The sequence below is a fragment of the Podarcis melisellensis genome (genome assembly GCF_964234715.1).
Source record: "Podarcis melisellensis genome assembly, chromosome: 7".
Taxonomy (NCBI): domain Eukaryota; kingdom Metazoa; phylum Chordata; class Lepidosauria; order Squamata; family Lacertidae; genus Podarcis; species Podarcis melisellensis.
Genome location: NC_138539.1, coordinates 27,433,172 through 27,451,777, shown reverse-complemented (window position 1 = coordinate 27,451,777; position 18,606 = coordinate 27,433,172). Strand labels below are relative to the sequence as shown.

Below are 18,606 nucleotides of genomic sequence, written 5' to 3'. Positions count from 1 at the left end.
GTCAGATGATGCTCCTTCCCTTTGAATATTTTCCTAAATAGCCCCAATTGCTATGCTGCCACAGACAGTCACCTATACTGTCTAGCATGCTGGATGTCTAGCATGGAAATGTGACCATGTGGTTGAATCATAGAACTGTAGAGTTGGAAAGAGCCACGAGGGTCATATAATCCAACCCGCTGCAATGCAGCAATCCCCCCCCCCCCCAATGTGGGGCTTGAACACACAACCCTGAGATTAAGAGCCTCATGCTCTGCCAACTGAGTTATCCCAATGTTTAAGATTGGATTCATAAATTTGCCCCTGCAAATCTGAATTTTCAGCAACAGTATTGCATTGCATGTTAGTCTGTGACAAAGAACCTACCACAGATATAGGACTGTGGCTTAGCTATATCAAATGGAAGAAGGGTGGTAGGAATGTAATGTATATCCACAAAAAACCAGCCATGCCAATGGGAACTGACATTTCCTTCACTAAGTGATTTTCATAGGACCCATAATTTGTTATGTAAGGGACTTTCTTAAGAAAGAATGCGGACAAAATATGTTTGCCATATTATAATAAAGGCAGTTGTTTCAAAGTTGCTTAAGGGTTCAAAGTAAAACTAATCTTCTAGAGAAGGATGAGAGGACAACATGCTTTTGAGAGGTGTAAAATGATTAGATAAATCTAAAAGAAAAATGGTTCGGCAGACTCATCTTACTCTGAAATTTCATTACAAGGTAATAAAACATGATTGAATTCTGTGGTTTGCATGCAGTAATATAAACATAACACATGGGAAGGAAAAGATTTGGGCCTTTTCAGAAGATTAAAAATGTTTTTGTCTGCAATGTGAGTCTGCTGGCTCTTACAACAGGTGCCAATGGACCATATTACAAAAGCAGTGAACATGACAACAAATTGGCAGTGTTTACTTGGGAGTAAGCAACATATAGTTAAATGGTGATTACTCCCAAGAAAGTGTGCATGAGACTGGTGACTAAGATTCATTATTTCTATTTCAGAGCATAGGAGAAAAATGGAGTTGGGCTACAGTAAACGGTTTTTCTTCATCAGGCCATCTATCAATCACTGTGAAAGAATATTCAAAGTCTGAGCTAATGGTCCTTAGCAAACAGGAAGAATGCAGCTTTCATCTTACATATGAAGATACATTGAGTTGGTCAACTATGTTCTACTCAGAGTACTCACTGAAATTAATGTACCTAAGTCAGTCATCTTTATTCATTTCAATGAATTAATTAATTCCAAGTATGACTAACATGGGCTACAAACTAACTCACTTATGGACACTATTGGGGCACTTCCCTGTCCCCTAAAACACTGAAGCTTCAAGTATGAACACTAGAAACCAATTAGACAGAAATTTTCCACACACTCTAACATCTAGAAAGTCAAGTGAAGACATCCTTGAAACATACTACATGAAAGCAGGAGCTGTCCTCTTCACATGCCTGAACCAGACCCAGCTTGGAATGGGGGTGGGTGGGAATGTCAGAAAACAATATAAAATCTATATATGCAGAATGCAAACTTACTAGTATTATAAATGCACTGAAATAAAAATGCATGTCTTTGTGTCTTTGTAAAATGATGCCAACAGTATGTCTGCTTAAAACTCCAAACTCACAATGCATTAACACTCTCTCTAGTGGTCTGACTTTTGCTGCTAGTGCTCACATTTTCTCTCTTTCTAGTGGTTTCACTTCCATTGCTTGTGTTTACTAAACTGGTGTGTGAGTGGGAAGCCTGTGGTCTCTTGATATACTGGGCCACAACTCCCACCTTCTCTAATTATTGGTTATGCTGATTGAGGCTCTTAGGAGTTGGAGTCCAGCAATATCTGAAGGGCCCTGATGCAATGGATTACCATGTGCATGAATAATGGCATTTATGAGAACAATCACCAGGGAATGGTGGTGGCCTCCCAAGGCCTCGATCCTGGCCAATTGCTGGTTAACTCAATCACCTCCAAAAAGAGACAGCTATAGCTATACCTGGAAACCCACCATTTTGTATCCCACCCCCCAAACTTTGATTATTTTCTCCCAAGGAGCTGCTACGGTAAAAAAAGGAAGCCGAAAGAGAAGTTGACGTGCCTAACTCTGGCCACAACAGCAACAACTGCAACTTACCTCAGACAAAGGGGAAGACACTGAGGAAGCTATTGAGAGAAAGGGGAAAAGGAAAGCAGTTTCAGGGGAGAGCTATAAAGCGGTGACAGAGCAAGAAGTATTGGGGTCTAGAAAGAAACAACAGAGCTGGGAATGGGAGAAAGAATCAAAGAAAGAAAGCCACAGAGTTGGGGTGCAGGAGAAGATGTAAGTATGATGAGGTGGGAATGGGGTGTTTCTGAATACCAGTCCCTGGGGAACACAAGTGGGAGTGTGCTACTGTGCTCATGTGCTGGTTATGGGCTACCATTTTGCATCTGGCTGGCCACCGTGTGAACAGAATAGGCTCTGCAAGGCCTACATACTCAGCATGCCCAGCAGGTATGGTAAACTTAATGCACACAAAAGAGCAGCCATTTTGAATTAAGATGGATGATACTATGCCATGTTTGTCTCATGCTTGTGGTCTGATCCAGCAACCCTCTTCTTAACATCTTTACTACAGGTTTTAAAGGTCCCTGATGGTGTTTCATCTACCCGCCTCACAAACCTTTTGAGCTACAATATTTTCCAGTCCTTATTAACTACACAGTTAAATTTGAGCATTTTCATCTGATTCCCTTATTGTTGTTAATGTAAAAAATGCTCATTTAACAAATCTCGCTTTATAAATAATCATATCCTACACGGATTTTCACTCCCAATGAGCAGGTTGCAATGATAAACTAGTATTTATTCAACATACAGTATAATTTTCACATTACACTCAAATTAGATGCATATTTAAGACCTTTAATTTTAAGGAACAGCTGACGCCTGGTGCAAAAAAAAGGGGGAAACACACCGAAAAATGGGGAGGGGGCCACAGGCTGCTGAAAAACAGTTAATTTCGCATGCCATATTTTCTGGGCTTTATGCAATTTCTAATTATGATGAATATTTGCATAAATGCAGGAACTTTATTAATAATTCATTTCCCACCTGAACACTGTAATGTCACTGTATTGGAAGGAAATAAATTATAATATAACACAGGTGACATGATAAGCAAGATAAACAACTGATGCTTAAAATAAGTAACTCTGATTAGAAGGGGGGAAAGGAAAATTAGAGGGGAAAAGTGTATCTTTCTATAGTTCATGCTATTTAAAGCACAAAAATTGCACAACCGGCAGCACAGTCCCATGCATATTAATCCAGAATTGATTCCCGCTATGATCAGTGGAGCTTATTCACAAATAAAGGTGCATAAGATTGCAAGGTGCATAAGATTGTAGTTTATACTGGGGGTGGGGGTGGGGATGGATACAATTTAGCTACGATAACTATAAAACAATGAACAGCAATGTAGGAAAATTCAAGTAGCACAAAGCCCATAAAAGAATAAAAAGTTTGGGAAAATAAAAAGATCTTTGCCAGAATGATAACAAAGTGGGTGCCAAGCAAGATGCTCTGAGGAGAATGTTTTAAAATTGTAGTTTGACCACTAAGAAGACTCTCACCATGGTAGCTCCCTGCCTTACCTGAGATATGGAAGGGGGCACACATAGAGATCCCTCTACTGAATTTCTTAAGAGTATGGGAAGGTATGTATGGAGATAGGCAGTCCTTCAAGTGCCCAGTTTCTAAGCTGTGATGGTCAAAAACTGTTGCTTTGAATTGAGTCCAGAAGCAGACCAGGAGCTACAGATGCAGCACAGACACAATAGGACCATAGTGACTAGTCTTAGTAATCTGGCAGCCATATACTGAAGTAATTCCAGTTTCCAAACCTTTGAAGACCCTCCCGTTGTGTCAGAATTCTAGTCTAACCCGAAAGTTTCTAGTGATATCACTCATAACTTCAGAAACCCTTTCTCCAAGTGGGATACCTTCCTGACAAGGTCCCAGATGAATACAGAGAAATCTGTGGGGAGATCTTGGCTATAGCTTCCCCAGTTGCAGTGGGCAGCATTTCGTAGGAAGACTCGGCTACTGTCTTAACTCTGATTTAAAGAGCACTTTATCTAGGAGTGTAAACAAGTTATATTCCAAAAATTGCTTCTGTAGTTGGTCATCCTCATTTCCATGTAATAGCTCTCCAAATGCAACATGTTAGCAAGTTTATTAAATGAATTTTTACTCGGCTCTTCATGTAATTTCACTTCTTACCTTTAAAGAAAACAAAATTCCCGTCACTGTTTTCATAAACTGCATCGATACTTGGCGGCAGCCCCCTCCAGAAGTAGGTAATCTGCATGGGGTATCCATCCATCACTCGGTTGTTTCTGACACGCCAAAACCATTGATCCTGGAAACAAACAAATGTACCTCTTATAACATTTGAAGGCACCACCTTTTCAAAGATACAGAATGTTACTTAGCCTTGCCTTCGGACAACTATTTTTAAAATATATTTCTGTATTTCAGCATGTGTTTTAATTAGCACTGGCCTATTAAATGCAGCGGGACATGGGTGGCACTGTGGGTTAAACCACAGAGCCTAGGACTTGCTGATCAGAAGGTCGGCGGTTCGAATCCCTGCGACGGGGTGAGCTCCCATTGTTCGGTCCCTGCTTCTGCCAACCTAGCAGTTCGAAAGCACATCAAAGTGCAAGTAGATAAATAGGTACCACTCCAGCAGGAAGGTAAACAGCGTTTCCGTGCGCTGCTCTGGTTCGTTAGAAGCGGCTTAGTCATGCTGACCACATGACCCAGAAGCTGTATGCCAATAAAGCGAGATGAGCGCTGCAACCCCAGAGTCGGTCACGACTGGACCTAATGGTCAGGGGTCCCTTTACCTTACCTATTAAATGCAATGGAGAACTCAGGGATGCACTGGTGCACCAGTGGCAGCACCAGATTGGCTCTGCCACTGTGTCTGTACAGCCCAAACATTGCCTTGCCCACCACCCACATTTCAGTAAACATCATTGCCACTGCTAAGAAGCTTTGACCTCTATATAGACGTGTCTATATTACATGGTGGTCTAATCATGGCAATCCTAGGAATAAGCCATATGCCACCCTCCATTTTTAAAAAAGGTGGATGGAACATCAAGACTGGCATCAAAAATACACTGTTTTCCATGGATACATTTTTGAATGGTATTTAAACAAAATGCCTCTGCTTAAGGCCCAAATTGAACCTACGGAAACACACAATGCTAAATAAGGATAGTGAGCAAAAAAGGTATGCTGGCTGGGGCTGATGAGAGTTGTACTCCAAAACAACAGGAGGGCACCAGGTTGGTGAAGATTAGTCTGGGAGAAAGATGGTCTAAGAGAACACACTACAAGTTGCCGCAATATGTTAATATCCATTGAATGAATAGCCATTGTTAACCTGGTATTTTCATAAAACAACCCTCGTGCCAACTACAGTGTTAATGGGGAAACTGTCATAGTGTCATCAGTTGTTTCCCTCTTTTTCTCTTTCTTCAAAGTTTTTGGGAAAACAATATATACATGTGTACAGGTATTAGAGGTTACTGTGTGTATATACATATATATACACACAGATACATACATCTTGTCTTTTAGTATTGTTACTTTGTCTGAGGTGAAAACAAAGAAGTCATCGCTCTCCTCAAGTGAAAGTCAGGTAGTTCTTCAGCATTTTTTCACAGCTTTTGAAAAACAGGTGTTTGTTAAATTGCAAAGCAGCATCAACACTAAAGCAGTTCATCTTTGTAAGTGAGAAAAGAAAAGGGAAAAAAAAGAACACTATTTGGTTGGTTATCTTCCAGGATTTACAGTACTACGTTAAATGCAGCTATAATTATACAACTGAAAGACAATTTTCTTCTTCTACATGGCTGTTCTTTCCTTAGTCTTTAATGGATTACTGCTATTTACCTAATGTATTTCTCCTTCCTAAATGACTTTAGCTCTTTTATTAGTGCTTTAATTTATACAAACAAAGGCAATCTTCCAGGCTCAAGTCTTCCTTGAGGCCAGCCAACTGCTCTGCTCCTTCATCCTAAACATATGGGTAAATTTCAGCAGCGCAGGAAAAAATACGTGACACATCTTCAGATGCCCTTTTTCTTATTTATTTCACAAATCCAAGATTCAGCACAAGTGCTAAGAATAATCACTCATAACCTGACACAAATTAAACTGAAGCCCTGAAATATTGTATTGCACATGCCTTCCTCTCTGCAAAAGGTTCCTGCATTTTCCGAGACTGGTTGCTCATGGCACAAAGAACACTGCCGCATACAAAGCCAGCCCATTGGTCCATCTAGATCAGGGATAGGAGATCCTTTTCTCTGCATTTCCTTGTGGCCAGCCTTCTACATGATGGTGATGAGAATGGACAAAGCTGGCAGTGTGTGGGATCACCCCACACTTTCTCATGCATGTGCACACACACACAAGCCCGTTTGCCACTGCTCATCTGTTTCTGAATCAGCTGGGCAACAGGTGTAAGAGATCACCATTAGCAGCTGCTTAGAACTTCCCTCTCTCTGATCTGTCCCCTCTCAGAAAACCAAGAAACAGATTAGCAGTAGTGAAGAGTGAGTTTTCTCCTTTTTGAACCAATCCAGGCACCTTGAAGTGTTGGCTCTCAACACCTTGCAGTTCACCTTTCCCAACACAGGGAGCCCGTGAACATGTTTGCAATGATCCACCCATCTCTCCTTTCTGCTACTGCATGAAGTGGGAGTTCCCAATGGGAGCATTTTTGTGATCATGTATGGACTGCTGCTGAAGAGGGGCGGCACTCAGGAGATGTTGGCCGGCTGGTTCAAACAGTTGTGCAGACCAAATCTAGCCCATGGGATGTTGGTTCTCTAGTCCTATCTACACTAACTATCAGTGGCTCTCCAGGATTTCAGACCGAAGTATTTCCTGATCCAGCCTGAAAGTTCCTACTTCCATGCCTCTGGGAACTTCAGAAAGTCACTGCGGTGTTATCTGCAGCAAGCACTTCAAGTATTGATATATCTGCTGATTTTTAGAGGGCCTTTCCCTAATAAACAGATTTATGTAGGCTATTTTCATTAAATATTTGCAGTTTTATGCAAACTTTCTTCTAATAAACACATTTTTGTACAGTTTTTTTGGTTTCATTGAGGGAAAGGATATAAGTGGTTACCTGCCACAATGGCTATGCTGCACATCAAGTGTTGGAGGGAATATGCCTCTGAATATCAGTTGTTGGGAATCACAAATGGAGGAAGTGCTGTTGCATTTGTGTCCTGTTTGCAGTGTTCCCATAGGCATCTGGTTGGCCACTCTTAGAACAGAATGCTAAATTAGACTGGCCTTCCAGAGCCACCTTCAGTTCTTATGAAGCCAAATAAGTCAGATAAACTCTATGGTGTCTGGATGTGAAAGATGCTCTAGTTAGTGATGAGTATAAACTTAACAAAACTCTGTTGCGGATTACAAGACTTCTTTCCTGGGAGGAGGACGCTAGTATGAAAACTTGGCATAATCAGAAATCCTGAAAATCTCAAGAGAGCTTTGTTCAATTTTTATCCATTGCTAACTAAAGCATATCTCATATGCCCACATCATAAAGTTTATGTGGCTTGTTACGCTACCCTTTTCTACTTGAGCCACTCCGGGCTGTAAGATCTACTGCAGCACTTAAGGGGGGACAGTAAAGCAATTTTAGGATTAATTGCTCAACTTCAGAGATGGGGAGAAAAAGGCAAACAGAAAAATTAAATCCTCTCTTTGGGAAACAGATCTGTAGAAATGCCTAACCAAAACACATTTCTCAAATCACAGATGTCAACCACCTAAAATTTTATTTAAGGGCAAAAGATGAGGCCAGGGAATAAAGTTAAGGGAAGGCCTGTTCAAAATGGGAATTAGGAAGCACATTTTCACTCAGACACTAACAAATGCCTAGAACAGTTTGCAGAGGAAGTTTCTGAGGCGTCATCAATCAAAGGGGGACTAGATGCTGCTCTGGGAAAAATGACGCAGTGGTAAGTCTCACAGGGCAAATTCCTTTTTGTCGTCCCTAAAGATTAGGTTTGGTGCTATTATTTCCTTTCCTCCTTTTTTCTCTCTTACACAAAGTTCATTTATATTTAATATGACGTGAAAACATGCAAGCCAGAAACAGATTGCTGTTGAAAAGGATTGATATTTATTTCTACCTCCATTAGACCACAATTTTCTTCCATAGCCTTCTGATCTTTAACTCAAGAAGCAAGGCAGTTCACAATGCTCAGTTGAATTTCACATTCATAAAAGAGATGTTGAAAATGCTGTTTTCTCCCTACTGAAAGATTGATGTCTTCAGTTTATATATGAACAGTTGAGATTTTTTGAAGGAAGCAGCGCTTTATTACAGAGAGTTTTTACACCCCATCCTCACTACAGATCAGAGGACAGGGCAACTTACAACACAGCATATAGTATGAACAGTGAGATGACATATAAAGTGAAATGAAATGAAATAATGCATCCATTATAAAAACAACAACAATAAGCCTCAACTGCAATCAATATGAACATATGCATGAGGTAGCTTTAAAAAAATAAATACCCAGTAGTCAAAGAAGGAAGTGGGGAAAGGGAGCAACGGATGAGAATATGACAGAGTGTATGGCTGGAGAATATCAGTAACATTCTCTTTGTGAATGAAGGTGTAGATAAAAAATCAGATAACAAGGAATTGTAGAAAAATCAAAGTATGAGCTTTTCTTTTATATGAAAGCCCATATATCAGGACTGCACAACTTTATGAAGTAGTTAGTTATGTTAAATAGTTCCCAAACAGAGAAATAACTAAGATAACTAAAACAAGTTGTTGTTTTTTTAATAGAAACCTCAGCGCCTAGGACTTGCCGATCGAAAGGTCGGTGGTTCGAATCCCCGCGGCGGGGTGTGCTCCCGTTGCTCGGTCCCAGCGCCTGCCAACCTAGCAGTTCGAAAGCACCCCCGGGTGCAAGTAGATAAATAGGTACTGCTCCGGTGGGAAGGTAAACGGCGTTCCATGTGCTGCGCTGGCTCGCCAGATGCAGCTTGTCACGCTGGCCACGTGACCCGGAAGTGTCTGCGGACAGCGCTGGCTCCCGGTCTATAGAGTGAGATGAGCGCACAACCCTAGAGTCTGGCAAGACTGGCCCGTACGGGCAGGGGTACCTTTACCTTTACCTTAATAAACCAAACAAATTACTGGCAGCACAACCAAAAAATACAAGTTAAATCAGAGCTTAGGTTTGTATCTCTGTTTGCTAGCGAAAAGGCTCTAGCATTAGTGGATGCTAATGCAACACCAGAATCCAATACAATAGCTCACTGCACAACAGATTGCACTATCCATTGTGCAATGAAGTTACCAGCAACCTGCTTATGAATTCTCTTGTGCAAAAATAAGAGATTTTTTTGGGGGGAGGGGTGTTGCAAAGTACACAAGATCACATTACTGTAAATGACTTTAACAATGGATACAACCCCCAGTTACAGTGCTAAAACATTATACCATGTTCTTTTGAGGTGAAAACCTACCACACCACTTCTGTCAATCTATGTGGATGACATAGCTCTCCACATATTTCCCTAAAGCTTTGAAGTTTATGGACACGGGCCAAACTTCCTTACCCGGCTCCAATTTGACAACATGAAATAACATACTCGAGGGATGCTAGAAGTTGACATGTCAAAAAGAATACTATCACAAAGTGCTGCCCCTCCTTGCCCCCTATTCAAGCATCTGAAGTTAGTGAAGGCGCTCAACAGTCACGTTGACAGCTCTGGTGTTTTGTAAAACCCATCAACCTACATGTTACCTGTCGTGAAGGTGCCTATCTATCTTTCTGACATCCACCCTTTCTGAATATAAGCCTCAGTGCAGTAGAAAATCATAGAGCTGGTACATTCCAGTAAACACTAAGAACCTGAATCCAATTTTATCATGCTACGTATTTCTTTTTTTTTAATCACCACTGACAAAAGATTCGTTGAAATACAGTGGCAGCGCAACACTGAAAGCCTCTAATTTTCTGTTCAAGGTACTGCATATGCATCAGCAAGAGAGCTGTGGCACAGACTTCACGCTAATATAATGCTTCAAGAACCAGGTCTTTCAAGAATAAAAACAGAGGGCAATTTTGCACAGCAGTTATTTCTTGATGTGTGTGTAAAGTATTTATTTTATTTTGACAATATCTACTTTAGAAGTGAGGCAGAAGAAGGAGTTATATTTAATCTATGCTTTTTGACCTTAAACAGTGAAGGCTGTGCCAAAATAGAGAACAATTTAATGCTCCAAAACATCTTTATTTTTCCCTCCGCTTCCTTATGGAGAACGAAAGAAAAGCCTGCATGTCCACTCAGAGGACTAAAGGCCAAATGTGATGGGATGAAGCCCACAAAGAGGACAGTGTGCATATCTTTAAAGGATTTTAGTGGCAGCTGTGCTGAGGGGAATTCAATATGGGACTTTAGCACTATGGGGAAGGGGATTTCCCCTCCCCATCACTAATTTGTCCAATGAAAATATCATTCCTCCAACTGCTATATTCTCTGGGCCAGTTGGGATGTGTAGAGAGAAATGTACATATGGAATCTGTAACAGTATATGGACACATATCTCCAAATAGCAGCTGGGGAAGGTGGGCGGATGCCAACCAGAATTTTCAGTGGGTAAATGTCATGGTGGAAAAGGTTAATTCTCCTACTGAAGCACTGTATTCCCAATCTGCCTCCTTGAAGGCAGATCCATGGATCTTATTCACAGATCATCTGTTGTTTGGCCCCAAATATAGATTTTGCATAGTTCTAGATGTTCTGTGGAATAAGCAGTTGAGTACATCTTGAGAAAAGAGTCAGAACCCGCAAACTGTGATTTAAACAACATTTTGTGGATATTACCTCAGTTCAGGTCAGCCTCCATTGCAGCTTAATCCAAATTCAAACTGAATAAATTTGGAAACCTTAACAGTAATTCCTTGGTCTCAGTCATGCTCCATACCTTTCATGTTACTGACTTTATTTAGATATTATGCTAATAAAAATATGCACTATATAGACTTTTTGTATAACCTTCTAGTAATTTATGCAAATGTGCAGTGCTTTCTTTCATAACCTCTAACAGGCCTCCTGACAATTTCTGGTTTTATTTCAGTGTCATGGCTAGGTTCCAGTGCAGGGAACTCCATTCTGTCTATTAACTCCCCGTGACCACTGCAAATCAATACAATGTTCTTTATGTCCATAAAGGCTTGCTGCTCTACTGGTTTTCTGTTTATTGAATGCTCATTTAATATACCAACACATTTGCCCACAAAATACAAAATACAAGATCAGTGGCACCTTGGGTACTGCTTTCGTGCAATAGGTACTATATTTGAGGGAGACAGAAAATATTGCTTTGGTTCAGTGCTCCCATTCCAAAAGAACTTATGCAGCACAAACCGTGCCACAAATTATATCTTTGGCATTCTATGGACAGCATAATACAGGGAAGTCGCAATATGGGCAAAAGGCGACAAGAAGCCACATTCATTTAAGCACTTTGTGTAGTTTATGGGCATAAAAAGCACACTTTACAACTTGTTTGTTAGTATTTCATTTTGCTTTACTGTGAAAAAGCTTCTCGCTAAACATAAAATATCATAGAATTGTAGAGTTGGAGGGACCCTGAGGCTCATCTACAGTAGTCCAAGCCCCTACAATACAAGAATCTCAACTAATGCACCCATGACAACCCAACCTCTGCTTAGAAACCTCTGATGGCCATCCGACCTCTGTTTAAAAACCTCCATTGAAGAAGAGTATACTACCTCCCAAGGGAGTCCATTCCACTGTCAAGCAGCTCTTACTGTCAGAAAGTTATTCCTGATGTTTAGTTAGAACCTCCTTTCTTGTAACTTGTACTTCATTTGTGTCCTAGCCTTAGGAGCAAGAGAAAACAAGCTTGCTCCATCTTCCATGTCAAGCCCTTTCAACATTTTAAGATGGCTCTCATATCTCCTCTCAGTCTCCTCTTCTCCAGGCTAAACGTACCCAACTCCCTTATAATGCTTCCATTTCCCCCTTGTTACCATTGCAATAAAAAAATCAAGAAATAGCAGAAGATACATGATGCTAAACATGATAAATATTTAACAACAGCTGTACACCTTTTTTTTTTGAAAACTTTAGGTCAATCAGAAAATTATAAGGTTTGTAAATGGTCCAAAACCACATTCCTCTTTTTTGTTTCTCAGGCTATATAGTTCTTGTATCTCCATACTGTTGAAAGTATCTAACTTCCTCACTGTAGCTATTACTCTTATTCACTTGTTAATGTTCTTGTAATGTCTCCACATTCTTTTCTAATTTCATTCACTTCTGCCTTATATGGGCTTTCCAAACTAATCTGTAGCAGCAAAATCCCCATTTCATCAGACTTTGTAACAGCAATTTGGAAAATCTTCCATAGTGTAGAAATTTCTCTTCCAGGTTCTTATAGTCTGAGGACTCAATTCTTAATTTATCCCAAAAGAAACATTAATGTCCTTAAAATCTGCTACAGCTTTCCACCAAGCACTGAATTGATGTCTTTTGTTGGATTCCTATGAACATTTGTGAACCTTTTTCTCTTACACTCTGGAGAAAAGTGTGTAATTACTCTGCCTAATATTTATAATGATTAAAATACAGATTGATGTTGATATACTTTGGTCCAGTTTGGATGTTACATTCCTGGCTTAAAGAGTTATAGTTTGTTAAGTAGGGATTGATCTTGGTTTGTTCCCATTGTATCCATTCAGGCATCATGCTAAACCAGAATTTAGTTTGATGTGACTATGTCTGGGTGATCCTTGGGCTTGCATGTTCCCTGCTCATTTCTTCTAGTGCAGTTGTTTGGAAGCATTCACTACTATTTTTGCTTAGCTGCAGTTCACTGCTTTGTCCATACTGACAAACTGTGGTTAAGGCTACCTATGGTTTGTTTGAAATAAAAGAATTTGAAATCATAGGTTGAAGTTTCCATCTTTCAAACAAACCATGGGTCATGTCATGTTTCCCTGCTTCGTTTCCCAGTACATGACATCTGAACACAGCCGTTATGTCTGAAACAGTGGTTTAATGTTGGTTTGAGCCCACTTAGTAAACAGATGTTACATTACATTTCCCTGCTTACAGATGCAATTGGGAACAGTAGTTTAAACAGACGAAGACTGAAGTGCTGAAGCTGGACTCTGAAGCACATAGACTAAGGAGACAGAGCTAATTTCTGGCTCAACAAAATATTATTTTATTTATTTATTATTTAACAAAAATTATATACCATTTACTAGAACAAACCCCTTCATGGATCACTGCCTTGCCGTGGCGAAGGGGCTTGAATAACTCAGAGAAGCTATGAGCTATGCTGTGCAGGGCCACCCAAGATGGACAGGTCATAGTGGAGAGTTTTGACCAAACGTAATTCACCTGGAGCAGGAACCAGCAAGCCACTCCAGTATCCCTGCCAAGAAAACTCAATGGACAAAGACACCAATGACAAACCCAGACAGCATCTTAAAAAGCAGAGACATCACCTTGCCAACAAATGTCCGTATAGTTAAAGCCATGGTTTTCCCAGTAGTGATGTATGGAAGTGAGAGCTGGACCATAAAGAAGGCTGATCACTGAAGAATTGATGCTTTTGAATTATGGTGCTGAAGGAGACTCTTGAGAGTCCCATGGACGGCAAGAAGATCAAACCTCCCCATTCTTAAGGAAATCAGCCCTTAGTGCTCACTGGAAGGACAGATCCTGAAGCTCAGGCTCTAATACTTTGGCCACCTCATGATAATAATAATAATAATAATAATTTATTATTTATACCCCGCCCATCTGGCTGAGTTTCCCCAGCCACTCTGGGCGGCTCCCAATAAGTGTTAAAAACAGTACAGCATTACATATTAAAAACCTCCCTGAACAGGGCTGCCTTAAGATGTTTTCTGAATGTCAGGTAATTCTTTATCTCTTTGACATCTGATGGGAGGGCGTTCCACAGGGCGGGCGCCACTACCGAGAAGGCCCTCTGTCTGGTTCCCTGTAGCCTCACTTCTCGCAATGAGGGAACCGCCAGAAGGCCCTCGGCGCTGGATCTCAGTGTCCGGGCTGAACGATGGGGGTGGAGACGCTCCTTCAGGTATACAGGACCGAGGCCGTTTAGGGCTTTAAAGGTCAGCACCAACACTTTGAATCGTGCTCGGAAACGTACTGGGAGCCAGTGCAGATCTCTCAGAACCGGTGTTATGTGGTCCCGGCGGCCACTCCCAGTCACCAGTCTAGCTGCCGCATTCTGGATTAATTGCAGTTTCCGGGTCACCTTCAAAGGTAGCCCCACGTAGAGCACGTTGCAGTAGTCCAAGCGTGAGATAACTAGAGCATGCACCACTCTGGCGAGACAGTCCGCGGGGAGGTAGGGTCTTAGCTTGCGTACCAGGTGGAGCTGGTAGACAGCTGCCCTGGACACAGAGTTAACCTGCGCCTCCATGGACAGCTGTGAGTCCAAAATGACTCCCAGGCTGCGCACCTGGTCCTTCAGGGGCACAGTTACCCCATTCAGGACCAGGGAATCCTCCACACCTGCCCACCTCCTGTCCCCCAAAAACAGTACTTCTGTCTTGTCAGGATTCAACCTCAATCTGTTAGCCGCCATCCAACCTCCAACCGCCTCCAGGCACTCACACAGGACCTTCACCGCCTTCACTGGTTCTGATTTAAAGGAGAGGTAGAGCTGGGTGTCATCTGCATACTGATGAACACCCAGTCCAAACCCCCTGATGATCTCTCCCAGCGGCTTCATATAGATATTAAAAGCATGGGGGAGAGGACAGAACCCTGAGGCACCCCACAAGTGAGAGCCCAGGGGTCTGAACACTCACCCCCCCCACTTTCTGGACACGGCCCAGGAGGAAGGAGCGGAACCACTGTATGACAGTGCCCCCAGCTCCCAGCCCCTCTAGACGGTCCAGAAGGATGTTATGGTCGATGGTGTCAAAGGCCGCTGAGAGATCCAGCAGAACTAGGAAACAGCTCTCACCTTTGTCCCTAGCCCGCCAGAGATCATCAACCTGCGCGACCAAGGCAGTTTCAGTCCCATGGTGAGGCCTGAATCCCGATTGGAAGGGATCCAAATGGTCCGTTTCCTCCAGGCGTGCTTGGAGTTGTTCAGCAACCACCCGCTCAATCACCTTGCCCAAGAATGGCAGATTTGAGACTGGGCGATAGTTGGCCAAATTGGCCAGGTCTAAAGATGTTTTTTTAAGAAGCGGTTTAATGACCGCCTCTTTCAGCGGGTCTGGGAAGGCTCCCTCACAGAGGGAAGCATTCACCACCCCGCAGAACCCATCGCCCAGCGCTTCCCGGCTCGCTTTTATCAGCCAGGATGGGCAAGGATCAAGGAGACAGGTGGTCGGTTTCACTCGTCCAAGCAGCCTGTCCACATCCTCGGAGGTAACAGATTGGAATTGATCCCATATAACAGGACCAGACAGAACTCTAGCACTCTCCCGCCCTGGCCCTGCTCCCACGGTGGAGTCTACCTCCTCCTGAATCTGAGCGATTTTATCTGCAAAAAACTTTGCAAAAGCATTGCAGGAGATCTTGGGGTCCCTACCAGGCCCCGGTGGTACAGGTGGTTCCGATAAACTGCGAACCACCTGAAAAAGTCTCCTGCTGCTGTTTTCTGCAGATGCAATGGAGGTGGCGAAGAAGGCCCTCTTCGCCGTCGCCATTGCCACTTGGTAGGCTCGACGTTGAGCTCTAACCCGTGTCCGGTCTGATTCAGAATGAGTTTTCCGCCACCGGCGCTCTAGCCATCTCAACGATTGTTTCATCACCCTCAGCTCTGGGGAAAACCACGGGGCTGTCCGAGCTCCATGCAATCGGAGAGGGCGCTTCGGAGCCAGACAGTCAATTGCCCTGGTTAGCTCCGCATTCCAGCGTGCCACCAGGGAATCAGCTGAAAGGCCATCAGCTTGGGATAAAGCATCCCCTACCACTCTCTGGAAGCCAATTGGATCCATTAAGTGGCGGGGGCGCACCATCCGAATCGGTCCCACCTCCCTGCGGAGGGGAAGGGTTGCGGAGAAGTCCAGTTGCACCAGGAAGTGATCTGACCATGGCACTTCTTTTGTTTCGCTTTTAGTTAATGTCAGATCACCGACATCCGTAGAGGTAAACACCAAGTCTAAGGCATGTTCGTGGCTATGAGTTGGACCAGACTTATTCAGGGACAGCCCCATGGAGGCCATGCTTTCCACGAAGTCCCGAGCGGCCCCTTGTAAGGTCGTGTCGGCATGGATGTTAAAATCCCCCAGGACAACCAAGCTAGGTGTCTCCAGGAGCATATCCGCCACGACCTGAAGCAGCTCGGGCAGGGAATCCTTGGTGCAGCGGGGAGGTCGGTACACCAGTAGGAATCCTGTACTGCCCCTATTGCCCAACTTCCAGAACATGCACTCAGAAAACTGGGTCTTCCCAATAGGACGCCTGGTGCAGACATGAGAAGAGAAGACATGAGAAGAGAAGACTCCCTGGAAAAGACCCTGATGTTGGGAAAGATGGAGGCCACAAGGAGAAGGGGACGACAGAGGACAAAATGGTTGGACAGTGTTCTCGAAGCTACCAGCATGAGTTTGACCAAAATGCGGGAGGCAGTGGAAGACAGGAGTGCCTGGCGTGCTCTGGTCCATGGGGTCACGAAGAGTCGGACACGACTAAACAACTAAACAACAACAAGAAGAACAACAAAAGACCACTATGCAGTTTACAATAACTACCTAAAACATTCATTTAAAATACCAAATACAAAACAAATTCCATAAAAGTATAGATTTTAAAATGCTAATTTTAAAACACATACCTATTAAATGCATGTGTCAAAATTACAGGCCCAGGTAGGCTTGCTGGAACAATAAAAAAGTTTTTAGCAGACACCAAAAACAATACAGTTAAGGAACTTGCCTAATATAAATGGAAGAGAAATTCTAAAGTGCAGGCGATGCCACACTAAAATATGGATCCTTTGCAAGTGTGGAATGATAATTATGTGGAACTTGTAAAAGGGCCAGCCCCACAGATCTAAGCAGCTGAGAAGGTTTATTAAGTTAATTAAGCCAGAAGCATTATCGCCGAAGAGCCCCTTTGAGTGTTTTCCCCCGATTGCATGTAAGTGACCCCTAGGCCTGCTCCACATGGATGTTTTGAAGAGCCATTATAATGTCTGCTGGTCTATCATGCAAGCAGGATGACAAATAAAAGGCAGGTGCTAAAATGCAATCTTCAAAAACATAAACAGAAGCTTTATTCGTACCAGTATTTCAATCAAACATTTAACAGCATTTAATTAAATAAATGTGCAGGTCAAAGAATCAATCTTGCACTGAATGTGGGAAACCAGACTTATTTTGACATCTAACCACCTTGTACTACATTTCTCCCTTTTGTCAAAAGACAGCAGCAATGGTAGCATCTGTGCTAGCTACCAAGTTCTAGGACAAACACTTTCCTAAACAACAGTGATTTAAAGTAAGTTTTATCTAGGAAAGCTTTGCTCAGGGGCAATACCTCTTTCAGCAGAACCTCTTTGCAGTAGACCTCTTTCCTTTTTGTTTTTGTTGTGGGTTTTTAAAATTCATTTTTCTGTCTGAGCTTGATGGGAGTGAAAAGAAATTAAATGACTTCCCCAAGGCCAGAAAGAATTCAGCAGCTCAGTGTATATTACAAACATCACTGCCTCCACTCCAGTGTCCTTTATTCCAGCCTATAGACTCTGCAACTCTTACATATTCAGCCAAATGCCACATTTTATTAGTTTGAACTGAATACCTGCTTAGAGCAACCACGCTTCTGTATGATTTGCAAATTGGGCCACGTAAGATCAGGAGAAGTGAAAAACAAGGGAATACCTGTACACAGAAAAGATGTCTCTTAGCAAAATCAGTTACGTTTTGGCTGATGTATCATAACCAATTCCAAATATTAACTTGTCAGCATGTTTAGTCTATTTGTCCACACCTTTCACAGGCAAACAGGAACACCTACCTATTATTTCCCCCTTTCTTATAAACCAGTACCTTAGAATCTTTGTATTCTGCTTTTGCTACAGTGGAATAAAAAGCAGCCTGTGTCATAAAGCTTTAGCAACCTAGGCTTGGTAAGTGGGTCAGAGCTGGGTGGTTTTCCTGCCCGCAAGAATAATCATCACCCTGAACACTTCTTTTCAGAAAAGTCATGTGCAGAGTCATGCCACCTTTGCTTTAATAGTAGAAGCCAAAAGGTTCCTAAGGCTGGAGGCGCATGAGATAACATCACAGTAATCTAAGACTGTGTTCCGTAGATGCCCTTCCAAGTCTACCTTCAAACCTGATGATGTACCAGCAAACAAATGCTAGCTGGAGCCCTTCGGTTTTGCCCTTCTCTGCTGGACCTGTCATTTGCCACCTCTGCTGCTCCCTCCACCTAACTATCACCTCCTAACCTCTGATAAGAGAAGTATCTGGCAACTGGCTGGCAGGGTCTTGTTAGCATACCTCAGTTGGAGGTAGAA

At 42.6% G+C, this 18,606-nt stretch overlaps 1 protein-coding gene across 3 annotated transcripts in view; it reads right to left on the bottom strand.

The window, feature by feature from the left end:
- The window catches only part of MMP16 (matrix metallopeptidase 16), a 178,993-nt gene that overhangs the window by 23,538 nt on the left and 136,849 nt on the right, over positions 1-18,606 (bottom strand). For all 3 annotated transcript variants that reach the window (XM_081919749.1, XM_081919750.1, XM_081919751.1), the window contains one exon: positions 4,272-4,410. In XM_081919749.1, the coding sequence (XP_081775875.1) occupies positions 4,272-4,410 (139 nt within the window). The remainder of the gene's footprint in view (positions 1-4,271; positions 4,411-18,606) is intronic.